Source organism: Adiantum capillus-veneris, chromosome 9 (assembly GCF_014529385.1).
Source record: "Adiantum capillus-veneris isolate H3 chromosome 9, ASM1452938v2, whole genome shotgun sequence".
Classification (NCBI taxonomy): domain Eukaryota; kingdom Viridiplantae; phylum Streptophyta; class Polypodiopsida; order Polypodiales; family Pteridaceae; genus Adiantum; species Adiantum capillus-veneris.
The window spans coordinates 123,472,129-123,489,967 of record NC_140939.1 but is presented as its reverse complement, the minus strand read 5'-3'; the positions used below and the strand labels follow the sequence as shown (position 1 = coordinate 123,489,967).

The 17,839-nt window shown below is 40.5% G+C and overlaps 1 protein-coding gene across 1 annotated transcript in view; it reads left to right on the top strand.

Annotated features, from left to right (window-relative positions):
* LOC147451116 (uncharacterized) overlaps positions 1-6,523 on the top strand; it is a 36,233-nt gene extending 29,710 nt beyond the window's left edge. The window contains exons 2-11 of the mRNA XM_086520083.1: positions 2,290-2,428; positions 2,607-2,632; positions 2,809-2,941; positions 3,653-3,741; positions 3,822-3,944; positions 4,805-4,995; positions 5,085-5,179; positions 5,500-5,695; positions 5,866-5,904; positions 6,234-6,523. Of these exons, the coding sequence (XP_086376209.1) occupies positions 2,350-2,428; positions 2,607-2,632; positions 2,809-2,941; positions 3,653-3,741; positions 3,822-3,944; positions 4,805-4,995; positions 5,085-5,179; positions 5,500-5,695; positions 5,866-5,904; positions 6,234-6,327 (1,065 nt within the window). The 5' untranslated portion in view covers positions 2,290-2,349 and the 3' untranslated portion in view covers positions 6,328-6,523. The remainder of the gene's footprint in view (positions 1-2,289; positions 2,429-2,606; positions 2,633-2,808; positions 2,942-3,652; positions 3,742-3,821; positions 3,945-4,804; positions 4,996-5,084; positions 5,180-5,499; positions 5,696-5,865; positions 5,905-6,233) is intronic.
* The last annotated feature ends 11,316 nt before the right edge of the window (positions 6,524-17,839 follow it).

Sequence of the window (17,839 nt, the reverse complement as noted above, 5' to 3'; positions counted from 1 at the left end):
TTCAATGCACATAGATGGCATTGCAAACCAGTACATCACAATCTAAATTATATGGCAAATAAGCTAAGGATGCAAGGCATTACACTAGCAGAGTACCAATAGCATGTAGACATAGCTCTCTAGAGGCTAAAGAGATTTCATCCTAGTACAAGTAGAAAAATGTGCTCTTTTGAGATGGGGGACCTACAAAGAGACTACTTTGGCAACTCAAATGAAGAGCAACTTTGATATCCCTAAAAAGAAGAGATCCACCATTTGGGAGAAGAGAACAATAATAGTTCTTGAGTCTACACCTATGCCCTATTGTACACATCACAAGTGGATAGAGACCTTGCGGAAAAGTCTTTTCACTCCTACATGAGCTGTCATGAGGACGTGGCAGATGTTAACTATGTCACGAGGACGTGGCAACTGCTAACCTTAGTTGTTGGTTTCTTTCCAATGATTTTTGTTTTATTTTTGAGACCCTCTTTTTGAAGTAGCAAACGGTCGGACCTTGTATGGCCAATGTGAACGGTAGTTTCACCCGCAGACGGGAAGTGGTCGGCACTGGAATTCGTATAGTAAGAGGATGTCTAGGCTCAGGGCAAGATCATGTAGGTCCCATTGTCGCACTTAGTAAGTTGGTGGATACTATTCACTCAATACATGCATAAAGTCAAGGTGGGAATACCAACAGTAAGTATCCGATAGTTGGGCCACATTGCACTTTTCGATGCGGTCCCAATGAGGATAGATGGTCAGATGACCAATGGGAGCCCAACGGAAGCATCTCCTAAAAATTAGGAAACTGCTATTGTGGGCCATGAAATGTGTTCGCGTCATTACCTTCGGTATGACAAGGGGAACATTGAACAACTCTGCGGCGAAGTCAACTGGGCAATCAGTCGGGAGATTTTTAGGCGGCACCCTGAAACGGGAAATGGCTTGTAATTGCGCCAAGTGGCATATTTTCATGCACTTGCCTCATTCAGAAAATTAGACGCTGAATTTTAAGCTAGGAGAGGCCTCATTTACTTCCTGTCACAGGTTAAGAGCTATGGAGTGCTTCCTTTCCCTCTCATGTACAGTGTGGTGCTAGGAGTGATGCCCTGCACGCTATACACTGCTCTCTCTCCCCCCCCTACGTGCAGTTATGTGATGCCCACAAGAGGGCTCTTCATTTGGCTGATGTATAGTTGTGTGGTTTCATGCTTTTGTGCTGAGGCAAGAGCCTCCTTGAGCAGGAACAAGGGTAGCTAGCTGCTACTCCAAAGCAAGCACCGGTGAGGGTCGTAACCTCACCGTACAGGTGCAAATTCAGCGCTGTGTATGCGCAGGAAATTGACTGTTTTTCAGCCATATGGATGCCAGAACCCGTGGGAATTGTGCCCCACTGGCAGAGGACAGCTAGGGGACTGTTTGGGGCTGAAAACAGAGCAAAAACCAGTAAATACAGTGTGCTGAATTTACTGTTTTTGGGCAGGAATCAGAGGGTATATGTCAGTGGAAGTGAGTTCTAGCAGGGGAATTGGTTTTACGCAAGTTTTGGGGCTGTTATGTTGCCGAAATTTGGCCAAAACTGGTAGTATCTAGCGGGATAGAGGTAAAGGATTCCCAAAACTCTACTTTGTAATTTACCCTCTCAAAGTATAAAGAAATACCGAAAGGCGCGCCAATTTTGAGGCCTATAGGTTGTCGGTGTCTGCTCGGAGCATTCTAGCTTCCGAACCGTGTGTGTGTTTAAGTGTTAATTCCTGTCACAGGTTTCCTTTGCAAAGTGCTTTGTGTGTGCGTTTAAAGTAAAGAATTTCGGGTAAAAGCCAAAACTTACCGCCCCACGGGCCAGTTTCATGAGCAGTTCCATTGTAGTTTCGAGAGGGAAACTTGTACATAAAATTTGAAGTTTCGAGAGAAAAAATGTAAAGTTTTAAAGTTTGTATCTACAATCTATAAGATTTGAGTATATTCTATAAGTCCTTTCACCCAAACTTGAGCTGAATATTTTTTATTTTCAAGCAGCTCTGATTTGAGTATGTTTTAAGTCCTTATCTAAGTTTTCACCCAAACTTGAGCTGAATATTTTTTATTTTCAAGTAGCTTTGCATAAAGCATGTGCTCAGTCCTTATGCTAAGTTTTCACCCAAACTTGAGCTGAATAAGTTTTATTTTTAAGTAGCTTTGCATAAAGCTAGTCTTGCTTGAGGATTTTGGGCAAGCTCCTTTTTCTTAGAGATTTATGCTCATTATAACTTCAAGATATCTTTTGTGGCTTTAACGCCTGGTCTTAGATACATCTTGTATTGGCAGGCCTTGTGATTCTATCACTTGGTTTTTTTGGCTTTGCTTCTACTTTCCGACCATGGCCTGATGAAAATGAAAGTGTCACAGAGTGCCACGATTGTAACAGAAGAAAGAAGGCAATGTGCAGTGAGTGCCTTAAGGCTCAGTGAGTGACCTTCAGTACATGTGCTTTGAAAGCAATGACTTATTTTTTGGTGCAAATGACTCCTCTAACTGACTTTTAGTCATCACAAATGAGTTGAGCTTTTAGCTGAGTTAGTCTTTTGGGAGGCATCTGTTACCAGACAATGTGGGATACTGACATACACTGGCGAAGTCCTTAGGACCTGCTGAATTCAATTTTCAAAAGGTGAACAAATGCTAGCTCTTCCACTCTAGTTGTTTTGTGGGTGTTTTAAAACTGTTTTTGCTCCTAATTTGCATGATTTTCCGTGTTTATGACTCTACTGGATTTTTCTTTGGTCAGCCCTTTAGTCTACCCTTGATGCTTCAGAACTATCTCTGAATGGTATATTTGAAAAACAGGCTGAGCTCAGAGCAAACATATTCGCGGCCATAGAGGAAGAGGACAGAAGCTTGGAAAGTGAAGAGAATCCTACCTTTGCTCTCTTAGGAAGCTGCAGTGAACGTGCAAAGGAGTTACATGCTTCCCCTACAGGCATGGGTTCAGCTCATATAATGTTCAGGCACAGCTGATTAAACGCTGTGTCTGTTTTGCAGTGACTTGCTATGTGCTTGCATGAAAATTTCTGCTAAATCATTTGTAAGGTGTTACTTTGTCTTCCTCTTATCATTTTCTGTGATTGGATATAATTTCTGCTTAACAAGCAGTAGCTTGCTTTGAGTGTTTTTTGGGATGTTCATCATGCATAGTTTTCTTTCCTGATGTTGATAATAGATCTTGCAGCCTTTTAGTTGTGGTAGAAATGTCTAGTAACTGCTGAGGTTGATTGGATTGCCAGGCGATTTTGTTCCTAGACCCCCAGGGGAAAGTTTCTGGCGAGTCAGGACGGTCATCATGCATGGTTTTCTTTACTGACGGTGATAATAGATCTTGAAGCCTTTTAATTGCGGTAGAGATGTTTAGTACATGCTGAGGCTGATTAGACTTCCAGGCGATCTTGATGCTAGACCTTGAGGGAAAAGTTGCTGATAAGTCATTTAGGTGCCATCAAATCATATTTTCCCCTTAGTCCATAATTCTTGGGAGAATACAAGGCAACGAGCTGATTTGTTGCTGATAAGTCATTTAGGTGCCAATAAACCATTTTTTCCTCACTCCAATTAATTCTTGGGACAATACAAGGCAATGAACTGATTTTTGAACAAATTTCTAGGTCACGATTTTATTCTTTTACTGGTGCTGCAGGTAAGCTTTTGACAGCCCTTGTATGCGATTACTTGGAGTGGTCTCAGTTGGAACATACACTGAAAGTCTATCTTCCTGAATGCAATCTGGTATTGCTTCTATTTGTCACACATTTCTTCTTTGAAATATCACCGTGCTAACCAAAACTGTTGCCCATTGCCTTCATCAGCCTAGAGGATTTTGGAAATCAGAGTTAAAAGACAGATTGGGCCAGAAGGCAGAGACAGGCTCTGGCAAGGATGGAGATTTACCACTTTTAGTTGACATTGTGGAGTCATACTTGAAGAATGAGGTACACATAATCAAAGCACAATCATTAGCAGCTGCAGAATGGTGTGTAGCTTTTAAAGACTAGGCCAAGATTGTATATTTTTCCTTTGAGTGAGAATTGAGGGAAGCATATGCTGTGAAAGTATTAGGATGAAGCCGTCCAGCATTGGTACGTAAAAGGTCGTGCAATACTAAAAAGTCTGGCGTCAGTTTGCGTGATATTCAATGCCATGGTTGCTAATGAGAGCTTCAAATGAGAGCCTAAATAAATACTGTTCAGTCGCCTCAACCTTAAAACTTATGCTTGCTCTTGATTGTGAAGAGATGTGAGCATCGCCCTTGATAATTTTAATAAAGACCAAGGCTTTTCCAAACCTCTACTCCAATCGGCGGTTAGTCATCCCCTTCTTTAAAAAAATTAGAAGCTAGCAGTTTCATTGTGGCAAAGAGTGCTTGCAGAGGATTTACTGTTTTCACTTTACATTAATGTGGGTTGCTATTGTTGCTGTTTAAGGTTGTTTGGTACATTCATGCAGTTGCGTTGTTTTCTTACTTGGACTAAATAATAAAGAATGTGTGAAAAATTTAGCCCCTTGTGGTTGCTTTGCCCTATTTCCTAACCATGCCCCCTTGCTGCTCACAAAGTTTCTGTGCCACCTTTTGCCATCCCAAACCTGCCCTCCTTCCTAATTCCCCTCCCCTTGTCTCCCCTGGCACAAGAAAAGAACCCTTAAGGAAGGGGAGAAAAGCCATCTCCTCTGTTGTGAAGTTTTTACTCTTCTCTGAGTGTGCGTGTACGTACATGTAGCCCTAAGGAAATTTAGTTAAAGAAGTAGGATCAGTGGGTGTGTGTGACACTCATGACACATTTTTCCTCTCCAGCAACAAAAGAATGTTTCAAACTTGACTGGGAGCTTCACCAAATTGGGAGTACGAAGAATGCAAAACGATAACCTCACCGTGACAGCTTCCTCAGATGATACCCAGGCGGATGTCGACAAGGTCAATCCTACCAGGAGATCCTCATCGGCGTCGTTAACGGGAAACCTTCCTCCGCTAGGACGCAAAGGAGGGCAAGTGGCATGTGCTATCTTACTTGCGATTTTCTTTAATACTAATTTTCCTCGGGTTACTTGAGGGTTTTCATGTTTATGCTATCCAGGCTCACACCAATCGTGCAAACACGCAATTCAGCAGCTTCCTCAAGAAATCTTGAGGTCTCGTCCACAAACGATCACAGTGGAGCTGAAGAGCTAGGTAGGTTTTCTTCACTACTCTACTGTTTGCCGTAGTGTGCTCGAAATTAATACCTACATGTCGTTGCATGGAAGGGAAGGGTTGAATAGGTTCGCAAAATTCGATTCAGTTGTATGTCTTGTGACAATTTACAGTGTTGTATGTTCGATGACATAGAAGATTTAGCTGAAAGAGATTTTGTTCAAGTTTTTGTTATTGGATTATGCATTTTGATCCACAGAAATATTTGTTGAACATGTTACTCCTGAAGTACATTCTGCTGGTTTGCAAAGTCTCAAAAGAAAAAAACATTTATCAGCTAACCTTCGCTCTTTTATCAGTCTGGAAAGAAAATAAGAATGGGAGATTGGATATCGTTGAAAGTAATGGAGCTGCAAACAAAATTGGTGGAAATAAATTTCTGAATGGATCTGATAATGATGTCATTGCAAAGAGTCCTGGTGATGCAATGTCTGTTGAAAAGAGACAAGAAAATCAGTCTGAGAATAAGAGTCAACCTTTAAACAGTTTTTGGAGGTATTGATCTATGAAAACATGTTAATTATGAAAGAGCAGAAGCCTTAAGTAAGCATTCGCGCACACCGATCTTAAAAAGGAACTTAGCTTTTGCCTCTGTTGTAGCTATGGTAGCTGTTGTATCACATCAATGCATATATTCACTGTTTTTTGGCTACCTCTTTCTGCAGGCAAAAGGCAGCAATAGGTGAAGATGATGCCTCTTTAGAGTAAGTCTCTTTGAAGCTTCAGTTCAACTATACTACTTAATATATTGGTCTAAATTTGGGTGAAGAGGCCATTACCTATAGGGAAAGGAAGTGTGCACAAGGTATGCACAAGGTGTTGGGTTCTATGTACGTCCGCTGCATGTACTTGCTTGATGATCAATTCCTTACTGTGTCAGATATGAGCCTTGCCATGTTCTTGTATGCTAAAGATTGATGGCTGTTCACGATCCATTGTGACTTTTGTGATTGGAAGCTTTGGGTGATTCACTGCATTTCTAAGGTTGATGTCGTTGTGGGAAGCACTATTGAAGGTCGGATCTTCTGTGCAGGAGTCTTGAGGAAGTCGTCGAGGAAGAAGATGCTTCTTTCGAGAAGGAAAGTTGCTCTTCCGTCCAGCGGGATTCCCTTGAAGATTTGTTGTAATAACTCTACATTTGTGTGCTCTTTTGACGACGCTTGCTTGCTTGTGTGGGAATTGTCAAGGTTCTTTTACCAGATGAAGCTGGTTCTTTGTACCATGGGTAAGAAAATGCAAGGGAATCATGGTGATGCTAACCACTAACTCATCACCAGTGTATACATTTATTTTGTAATGAAAGACCCTTCTCTCTTCAGGAAATTCATCACAAAACCTTACGTACGAACATAAAAGAGTATTTTTCTTTTCTTTGGACCTTCATCGCATACTGCCAACAGTCAACATATGTCAAAAAGGGGTGTCTTGATTGAGTTTCATGAATATTGCTTTACATGTGAAGATTGAGGTCTCAAGTTTTTTTGACGTTTTCTGCATTTCTGGTGGTAAGCAAGTTGTGATCAATCACCTTTGCTGTTCCACAGCTCTTGAGGGTCACGAGCTCTTGCCATGTTGAGTCCTTGTTAAGGTTCTGTCAATAGGGAGGGGGGACTCACGCTCGGGGGGCTCACGCTCCCTCACAGCATTGTGTAGTTCCAAGAGCCGCCATCTGTTGAGTTATTATGCCTTGGTGTAGAACTTATTCTAGAATGGAAGCTGTTTGAGCACCTTCACAGTTTATACTGTGCCCGTCAAAAGGCTTTTATGAGGAGACTTAGGTTGAGTAATTGTGGATCATATTGGTTTCTTGGATAACAATTTTACTGCTTTTATGAGGCATGCTTATCATTACTATCTTTGAATTGCTTGTTTATGCTTGTCCCTTAATAACTATGGCACAAGCTCTGATGGTATTGTCAGCAGTTGTCACAAACTTTTAGCTAAGCTGAATTTAGTAGTTACCTACAAACTACTCGGATGGCTTGATATATTTGTTGGTTGTGTTCCCCCTCCCCCGCGCTAATTTTTTTTCCATGTAGCGTATCCGATATTCATGACCTCTCCATTGGAAAGGTCGAAAACCAAACCACCATGTCTTTTTTACTTTCAATTTTACCTTCACACTGATTAGAAACTGCCATTTCCAGCTTGAATAAGTATTGGTGAAAACCTCTAATGGAGGGATTTTCCAAAAGATAAAGAACGTAGAAAGTTAATTTTGTGGAATGTTTTTATTTATTAAGAATAATCTTGGTGGCATTGGTTGGTCATTAATCCTAAATTTCGTTGAGGAAGGCATCTTCAGATGTAACCATAAGGCTCAGCAAGTCTATAGACAACACATCTGGGCATTGAACAAGCTACCGAATATTCAATAGATGAGTGCTAGCAAAAACTGCCGACAAACTTTATGTAGGAAGTTGAAATAGCATGAAAACCAAAATCACATATATACCTCAGGGCAAATAAGGCTTTTCGGCCATTTAAGAAGAAATAAAGAATTACACAATTCAATATTTCAATAGCCAACTAAACCAATCATAATGTGGCAACCATCAACTTGTCCATCTATTGTCAAGTGAAGACACCAAGAGTGTACGTTGTATATAGAAATCTAAGTATCTTTAAGTTACAATGTAACCCTTTACTTCAAGCATTTATGAATTTCAAAACAACATGAGAGGTTGACACATCAAGAGTGTAATAAACAAGGAATTCCCTTCACATTCCCCATAGAGGAGTCTGATTACATTACTTGCAAAGCCAAAAATTGGAAGCTTGAAGCCATTTTGCATCTCTTTGTTACTACTACAAAGCAATGATGAAAATGTCATACGTAAGAGATTATTCAGTTTTAAATACCATTGCATAAAGGAATGAATGCTAGCCTCCACAAGATAGTGCTATAGAACATCAAAACTAGTGCAAGTGTATGAGTGGTCATTGCTTCAAGCATGTGTACTTTCACAAATGTCATGCAATCCACAAACATAGTCTATGCAACCACTGAACAAGAAAAAGATTTAGTGTCACATAAACTATGATGAATTTGTCCTTAACTTTCATCGGACGTTTGACGTAACCATTGTAAAGGGTCCTAGATTTTCATCCAACCAGTAAGCCCGGTCCAGAATGGAACGGGTCCTGGATAACATCGACGTGATATGCCACTTAGGTACTATTGTGTCTCAAGTGGGATGATCAAAACTAGTCTTGTGAGGCATAAGAGCATCTAGGACATGTCAATAACTTGTGTAACATGAGTGTAAACAATTTCAACTAATGTAGACATGGCAACATGCTTGCTTGTGCTTTATCTCACTCGGTCAAGACTCTCACATCAACATATTGCCTTGGATCAACCTATTTTTGGCTTGATATCGTCACTATTCTTCTTCGTTTGCGCATATACTCAGTGTCACAAGTATAAAGAATAACAAACATCTTTGTTTCATCCACATCCAACAACCAATGTAGCCAACCATCTTTGCTTTAGAAGACTAGTTGCACTCTTAAATTTGAAAAGAAAGTAAAAGTTAACAAGCCCTATCTAGCCTTACGCATGGATCAATGTAAGCTTCCCTAGGTAGGTTTGTAGGCTCTACATGTGCTATGCAAAGGGAAAGTTAATTAACACTAGTTTGGTACCAAAAAGGACACTTTAGTGTCGTTTTTTTGCGAATTTAAATAAAATGGTACATGAAATCTAGAACACATCTCAAGAAATGCTTTTGCAAACTTATAAAATGTTATTCAAAGTACTCATAGAAATTATAATCCCTCACTTTTGATCATAACCTCAATAGTAACTACATTCATGAAAAGAACCTACGCAAAACAGCATTCAATGTTTCATTAAAACTCATACTCTAGCCTAAGAAGAAAATGAGCAGGGTGCATGCAATAATCCGTGGTAACTACTTATATATGTGTTTGATATTTTTGCAATTTTCATGTGAGAATAAAATCCTTTGTGAGTAGAATCAACGTTCACAAATTCAATTAACGATCACAAAAAACCTTTGTTCATCTAAATTTACAATGTCATATGATGCATATATACTAGATCTATGACTCCATTACATAAGGTGATAATTTTTAATGGTTATGCAAACCACATTTGGTGATTTATGGCGTATCCAAAAAATTGCGCATGTTGTTATTATGATTTTTTTAATTTATCAAAGATAAGCCTTAAAAGAAAGTCCACTTTTGGATTTTTTCATTCATCTCACTTATTTGTATACAAATACCTCATATGGACACAATTGCGAGATTTATATACACACTTTCATTAGTTTTACATAGCAATGTTTTTTTAAAAGAAATTATACACTATAATTTTTTTTAAAATGGGCTTAAATTACAAGATGCCTATGAGTTTGAACCCTTGAAAAATGCTTAGTTGATGGGTATTGACCTATAGATACATTATACACCTTAGGTTTTGTCCCATAACCTCCTCATGTTAATGAAAGAGGCTTTGAAAGACCAAAATTTTCCTCTTTGTCAGCATTTTCAAGATTTTGGTCTTTTGATTATAACAAAAATCTAGTGCCATAACTAAGTTATGAAGCTCAATTTCTTGCTAAAATAAGTTTTTTCCTATCCATACACCTTGAAATCTATGCAAAATCTTATTTTGATGAGAAGTATATTCAATTTATGAAAATTTTGTTAAAACTGCACTAAATTTCTATGATTTTTTCATCTTAAAACTTATCATTATAATCTTAATTTGGTATTAATTTTGGCAAAAGTAAAATTTGGCTATGTTCTTCACCTCATAGTTGACCTAAGATATGAATGTGGCCTCTTAATTTTTTTTCTAGATTCACCAAATAATTATGACAAGTTGCTAGAAAAACTGGACACTTTAGTGTCTCAAGACATTTGAGTGTCCAATTACAGAATTAGTGTTAACATCCTCCTACAAGTAAATAGGTGCGTAGAAATTTGACATAGGGATGTAGCTTATAGAATTATGGGGATTATTTTGTATGGATGGAAGAAATTAAGAGTCAAGTTCCTAGATCAGTGTTGAAGTGTGTGTGCTCTGTAACCAGCATGTATAGCTTTTTAGCAAATGGTATTAGGTGAGTTTGGCATTGTGATCAATCAATGATAGCCATGAGGGTTACATGGAGCATTCTCTAGCCTCATTTAAGAAAAACGGTTGGGTCAACAAAGTAAAACGTGGGAATTCTGGTACACTTCTTGTTCATAACATTTAAGGGTTGAATGTTGACTTTAAATAGAAATCCAAAGAACTATATCCTTTTTTTTTGCAGAACTCACAATATGTGAGTGATGTTATATTAATAATCATAAAAAAATGTACAAGCCCAAATCCTGCTCAGAATCGAGCCACGGTATCCAGACAACCAACCACATGACAACACGAGACGACTACACCACACAACACCATAGATCAAGTACATCGGCTGATACAGGGAAGCCACCCCGTCAACCGAACCATATCCTAGTACTTGGCTGAAAAGAGTGCAACCCTTGATACCAGAGAACAACAAAAACTACATGCCAAGAAGGGGTCGGGGCCCATAGTCCCCATCACCCAGCATAGACTCTGGAGGTGCCACCACAGGAGCTCTTCTGCACGAGAGCCCACTATGACTCAAGAGGCCAGAGCAAAAATGAATCAGACTTGCATCCCAAAGACCATAAGAGAACACCACCACCGAACCAGACCGTACCGGGTCTCCACTAGCCAGAACTCGACGGCATCGAACCAGTACCACCTCCAAGAAACATCAACAAAAGAACCAGGTCACAACATGTGAGCAGAGAACCAAAAACCACCATCACCATCCGCGGGCCCTAGTTGGAGCCCAAATACCACCATGCAGGCCCATGCAACAGAAGGGCCAAGCCCCAAACCACACACCGAACCGAAACTGCCACAAAGCAGAGATTTCCAAACCTCAAAACCTGTCAAACCACCACGCGACAAGGACACGAACTAGGCTAGGCAAGCACGATTCTCCCCCAATTGAGGGAAAGGTTACCGCCAAACCAAAAGCCAAAAATGAATTGGCCGAGAAGATCGCATGTGCCGGGAGGCATAGAGTAACCAGGCTCCTCACATGCGAGGAGAACCCCCACTCATCTGTAACACAAATCCTCCCCTTGCGTGTAGAGACGCCTCCATGCCAAGCGTCCCCTAGAACCTCCCACTACCATCCCCTGCAACAAAAAAAATATGTAAGATAGGACATGAATTTAACATAAAGGTGAATTGTTCTTTGTAGAGTTACAAAAAAATATACATACATAAGAAAATTTTAATTTGAAATAGTGAGAATTTCGATACATAAGAGATACTTTCATTATGAAAAGTGCTACATAAGGGAGTTCTTTTTATAAAAAATATTGTAGGTAGGAGATAAAATACACGTGATCTCCCCCTTGATGGCGAAGATACTATTATGCGGGGTCAAGCTTGACATTCTTTATTTGGGTTACGCCTTTGAATTTCCTTATCACAAAACTTTGGTTTGAACATTTGGTTTAGGATTGACCCAACAAGTTATTCTTGCTGCTTTATTTTTTTGGCATAAGTCCAAGTGAACTCAGCGTAACCGCTAAACGTGTTTCAGTAGGCTTGAAACGCGAAACAAGTGAAATGATCGAAACGTTTCACCTTGTAGGTGAAATGCTTGGAACACCTAAAGAAAAAATTCTACTTAGAGAATTTGACCATTGAAAAGTTACTTATTTACCATGTATATGCTATTTCAAGGTTAACATAGCATGTGTCTCTACTTAGCTACTATTCTTGGTTCTTTTCTTCCATGCTCGCTCTCTTGTGCACACATCACATGCATTCATGTATACACTTGTCATATAGAGGGTAATTGGTGAACAAAACGGGAGTATTTCTTGTATCTCTCATCTCTCGTCTTCTCTCTCCCTCTCTCTCTCTCTCTCTCATCCTCTCTCGTCATATGTGACAAGAGACTCAGAGAGCTATGTTGAATTGTAACAGACTTTGATGTACAATTATATATCTTTATTAAGATTCATCATTGGGCATAAATATGTGCACATATACATTGCATTGTGAACACTTATTTTGTCTATACATAACTCTATACATACACAAAATTGGTGTTTCGGCTAGACGTTTCAATGAGGCCTTAGCTCAGAGTGAAACATTTCGGGGTTAAATGCCCACGTTTCTGGTCTCAAATGTTTTGCATTTACGCTGAGTGAACTTGTATGCATACAACACCTACACAAAATATACTCTTCCTTTGCACGTAACACACACGTGATCATTTCATCAAGCTAGATTAGGATAATGTTTATGCTAGCAACTTGCAGTCGTGTGAGCCTAGTAGTAGACCCCCATTTATAAATTAAGAGTCTATTATCTTGCTAGAATTGACTAAAACATTACTCGCAAGCTCTTCGCAAGATGTCCTAGAAGAACTCTTCCTTAGTAGGCTTCACAAACACTATATTACACTACTCTTTTGCTCTAAAGGGATGTTTGAATAGCAAGGGACCGGGCAAGACGAGGCAAGGAATGTGTCCCTTCACATTTCCATATACTACTGTTCTTGCCAATTAAACCTCACCTATAGGACAATGGAAATATTTTGGTATCTATTCTTGCACCATGCCTATTCTCTTTTTTTCCTCTACTCACAATTGTGACTTGAGAGAATTTATATTAACTTTAAAAGAATACAATTTCCCTCAAGCACTACCTGTGCCTTGAGGGGGCTAGGGTTCCAACAAAGGCTTGTACTCAAAGAAAGAGGATACTAAACCAGAGGTTAGAAACCTACCCTCTTGAATGTTCTAATCAGCTCAATGCATTAATTGATTCTTCATCCTTGTCAGCTGACCCTCTTCTTGCTCCTACACCATGGATGAGCTCAGTGCTCATACACACAATATCATCAAAATGAGCTCCACCCAATTTGGCCTCAAATACCCAAAGGTTCCTAGACTTCCAGACTTGGTTCAGGTAGCAAAAGTAATTTGGGTGCACACCAAAATGGCCTGGCTTTGGAATCCATGCCCTCCTAGGATCAGGTCATCAATGAAGAAAATGATCTTCCAAGTCCTCCGTACCCAATTACAAACCTTAGTTGCCAACCCCCCGTGAAGTAGGCCACTTGCTAAACAGATGAAGGGGGTCTTTAGAGGCTGACTTGGAGCCAAAGTAAGTGTCAGAACCGATCCCTCTAGCACGCACCTTAATCCCAGTAGGCAAGGCTCCCCACATGACCTTCCAGATGAATACCATCATATATTTAGGCCATTTAATCGCCCAAATGGCATTAACATTCCTTTGCCAACACTCTTCTAACCAGTTTTCTTCCAGATTCTAGTGAGAGAGGCAAACCAATCTGCTTTGTATACCAACACATTATATGTACTCTGGGTTTTGGGAAGCGATAACACTTTGTCTTTCGGCCAATGTCGAGATCTCCAATCTATTTCTGATCAGCAGACAACACTTCCAAGAGTCTAGTGATCAAAAGCCTTTCGTATCTACCCAAATTCGGCTACAATACTATGAGCTCCACATCCTTCCATCAAAAGCTTCTGTCATCCCAAAGATGAGAAAGTTTAGAAATTCCTTTGTTGTTCACCAGACATGCAACTTCTCTCCATAAAGGTCCAAGGAACCCTTCCAAGTTTGGAGAGCCAAGGGGACCAATTGAGAGAGGAATCCCTGAAGTATTTGAAATTCTCCCCCCATTCCAGGGTTGAAGTTTCTTTGTTACCCTTTCGTGCTAGTTCCCTTGTGCAACCGCCAAGCTTCAGGAATGTCCAAAAAGGTGCCAAGATCTTGTCTTGCACCGTGGCCTTCTTCCATGTGCCCTCTTTCAAGGCAAGCTTTGCTTCATTTATCATATCCTAGGCCATGATAGCCCATTCCTACTTTTGGTCCGTCAAAGAGACAACAAGTTTGGCACATGAAGCGGGGTTGTGGCTTTAGTGTTTCTTTTCCATAGGAACCATTTGATAGGCTTTAAAAAGTCTTTCCAATTGGATTTTTAATTTTAGCAGTGGCAATACAAATGAAATGTATGGGATCATGAAAGCATTAATCACCGTGACTCTACTATGGAAGGGGATGAGCACAAACTTCCATCTTCCCATTTTATTGTTTATTTTGGTCAAGAACCGGTCATATCTTTGCTTATCCATAATTCCCACCCCAAGTGGGGCGCCTAGCTGCTTGAACACAATGCCCTTGCCAATAACTTCTCTTGAACATTCTGCGGGGTCGAACGAGTTGCTTTCTGAGAGAGAAATCAATCTTGATTTCTCAATATTGCACATTGAGCCAAAAGTAGAAGCAAAAAGTTGAACAATCTCGAGGGCTCTTCTTAGCATTTTTGACTTGGCTTTAAGAAAGAGAAAAGAGTTATCTGAAAACAACTTTGCAAGATGTTGTTTTCCTCTAGGAAGCGAAAGACCTTGAATTTCCCCTTTCCTCGCACTGTCCTCGAGTGTGGTCACCATAGGTTGAGAGCCAATTGCAAAAGTAGCGGGACAACGGAATAGCCTTGCTCGATAGAACACTTGACCTCTCCCACTATCTTGTTGTTGAAGAGAAGCTCATAGTAAATTCCTTCCCCGAGCATGTGTACTATCGCACACATTTTGGGTCCAAAGCCCAAAGCCTTCATGATAGCCTCAATGTAAGACCACGAGATTCTATCGTAAGCCTTATCTAGGTCAAGTTGGAGGAGAATACATTCTTGCTTTGGTGAAAGAAGCGTACTCAATGCCAACCATCGCAACCAAGATGTTGTCAGCCAAGATGTTGTCATATATTGACTGCCCTTTGATGAATCTATGTTGGTGGGGGGTGATGATTTTGTTCAAGGTCTAGTCCTAAATGAATCACCTTAGCAATGATCTTCTATGCAACTGTCATGATGGAGATAGTGCTTTAGCATGAGAAACAAACCAACTTGGGAATATGTTTGATCAACCCTCTTTTAAGGCTAGCATCCAATTGCCCTTGCAATAGAGCCATGCTTGTTAGCTCTGCTGACGGGATTTTAAGATCCTCTCGAAATTGCAGAGATTGGCCTCTCTAATTCTTTTGCTTCAGTAGGCAGTATATCACATTTGACTTTACCAAGCAAAAGGACTCTGGCCTCCTCGACCCCCTGAGTGTAGACTTCTGATTGGCCAATAATTTGACTGAGATAACCGAGCATGAGCTTGGATGTAGCATTCTGGTCTCTTAGTACGTTCCCCCTCTCGTTGGTGATTGTTGTAATAGAGTCTTCTTCTTTTGACTTTGAGAGCTGTGAAGAAATGAGCCTGGTTGGCGGGTTCAGGTTTGAGGACAAGCTATCTGGCCAGCAATCGGTCTTATTAATCTCCTCAGCTTGTAGATCAATGAGACGCACTTTGGCCTCAAGCCATCTTTTGTGCTCTTCCTCAAGATCTCTTCCTTCTTGCTTTCTTTTGGAGAGCTCCTCTAATTCTTCTTTCAACTCCCTATTTGTGACCTCTTAAGACTTCTTCACTTTGGGCCCTGCTCTTTTTATCAACAATTGGATTCTACGCACCAAGGAGGGCTAGACTCGAGGGTATGCTGCTTCCACATCTTGTCTTAGCTTGCAAATATACATCTTAGCTAAGGATCTGAAGAGAGGATCATTGAAGGGATGATCCCCTAAGACTAATTTCTTCTTCTTCCCCTCTAGGGAGCAAGCATCATTAGTAGCCATCGTTATGTGATGCTTCAGGGGAAAGTGATCTGACATACTCTTGAAGGTATCGACACATTGCACCACAGAAAGGGAACACCAGTCCGCCTCTGGGAGATGTAGCATCTATCTAGAAGGGATGCCGTGTTGGCGTATTGGAGGCTCGTGTATGTCAAGCCAGGAGAGCTACTCCACAGGCTTGTAGTCCACAAATAAAGGAGCTCCCATTTCTTACAAAGTGCTTGCCATTTGGATTTTTTAGAACCAGCTAGCAGACTAGATGATCCGGTCTTGTTCTTTTGAGCTTCAACCATCTTGAAATCTCCCATGATGCACCAGTTTCCTTCGAGAGGTTGCTCCTTGAGATCCACCCAGATTTGGCTCTACCCTTAGCATCACAGACAACATAGATGTTGATAATGGTGAAGGACTGGCCTGCCCACTTGACCCTTACCCCAAGGACCCTCCCTGAGATGTGGTTAAACACAACCTATGGCTCCAAATCCCTGTCAAAAATGGAGAGAATTCCACTAAACCCTAGAGTGCCATCACTATAGTACGCCAACTTATTCCCTATTGCCTGCTTCCTACAACAAGAAGTGTCAAGATGGTGCTCTTGAATGAGCCAAAAATTCGTAGCTGCTTTATCGACCTCCTCCCATAAGAGAGTGCTTTTCTTTGCTGAAATGGCGGTGGTAATGCGTGTGCTAGTATCCACCCAACCGTGCTATCTTATAGCCTCCCCTAAGCTTACACACTGTCCGGCCGTGCCTGTGGCCTTGCCTGTAGTAGGACCCATGTCCTTATATTACCCCCTCCCCCCCCCCCCCTTTGGAGAATTGTTTTCATCCTCAAAAACAAACGTAGGAAAACGTTTCTTAAGTGCGAAGACATTCTCCCATGTAGAACCTTCTTCAGGTCTATGTAGCCATTTTACCAACACCCGTCGTCTGACGTGATGTCTGGTGCGAAGCTCATGAGAATCCAAAATATTTTTGAGCTAATGAGGGATGCTTGGAGGTTTGATAAGGTCAACTAACACACCTATTTCAATGACATTATCATTCTGTCCTAGATATTTTTGTAAACGACCAACATGAAAATCAGGATGAACTCATGAGTGCTTTAGAAGAGCTAACTTATAGGCCACTTGACCTATACGTTTGAGAATGGTAAACTGTCCACAATAGCATGGTGAAAGTTTAGCAGCTTTTCCCGTCTTCAGACTTTCTGAATGCTCTAGAACCTTGAGGAAAACCTTGTCTCCTTCTTCGAAAGTAGCAAGACGATGATGCTCATCTGCGTACTTCTTATATCGATCTTGAGCTTGCTTAACATTTTGTCTAGCAACTCGAGGCATGTCAAAATAGTCTTGGAGAAAATACTTCACTTGTTGTATCTTCTCCTTAGAACCCCACCATAACGGGTGATCTAGGTTGAAATCCATATAAAAACATAAATGGACTAAACACTGTAGTCACATGCTTTGAACTATTATAAGCAAATTCCAATATAGGTAAGTATTCTTTCCAATTGGTTTGCTTCTTGCTAACGTACACTCGTAGCATAACCTCTAGCACTTGATTAACTCTTTCAGTTTGACCAATTGTGTTTGGATGATCAGCCGTACTTAGATTAATTTTAGTTTTCAAGTTTTGAAACATAGCTCTCTAGAAGTGATTATTGAACTTTCGATCTTTGTCACTAATGATACTAGCTGGAAGACCGTAGAGTCTATATATATACTCTACAAATAGCCGTGCTAATTCCGGTGTCTTAATCGTAGTCTTACTGGGAATGAATCAACCCATCTTTGTGAGACGGTCTACAATTACCCATATGGCATCATGGCCACGATTTGTAGTAGGTAGTCCTACTACAAAATCCATAGAGATACTCTCCCACTTACCTTGTGGAATCTCTAAAG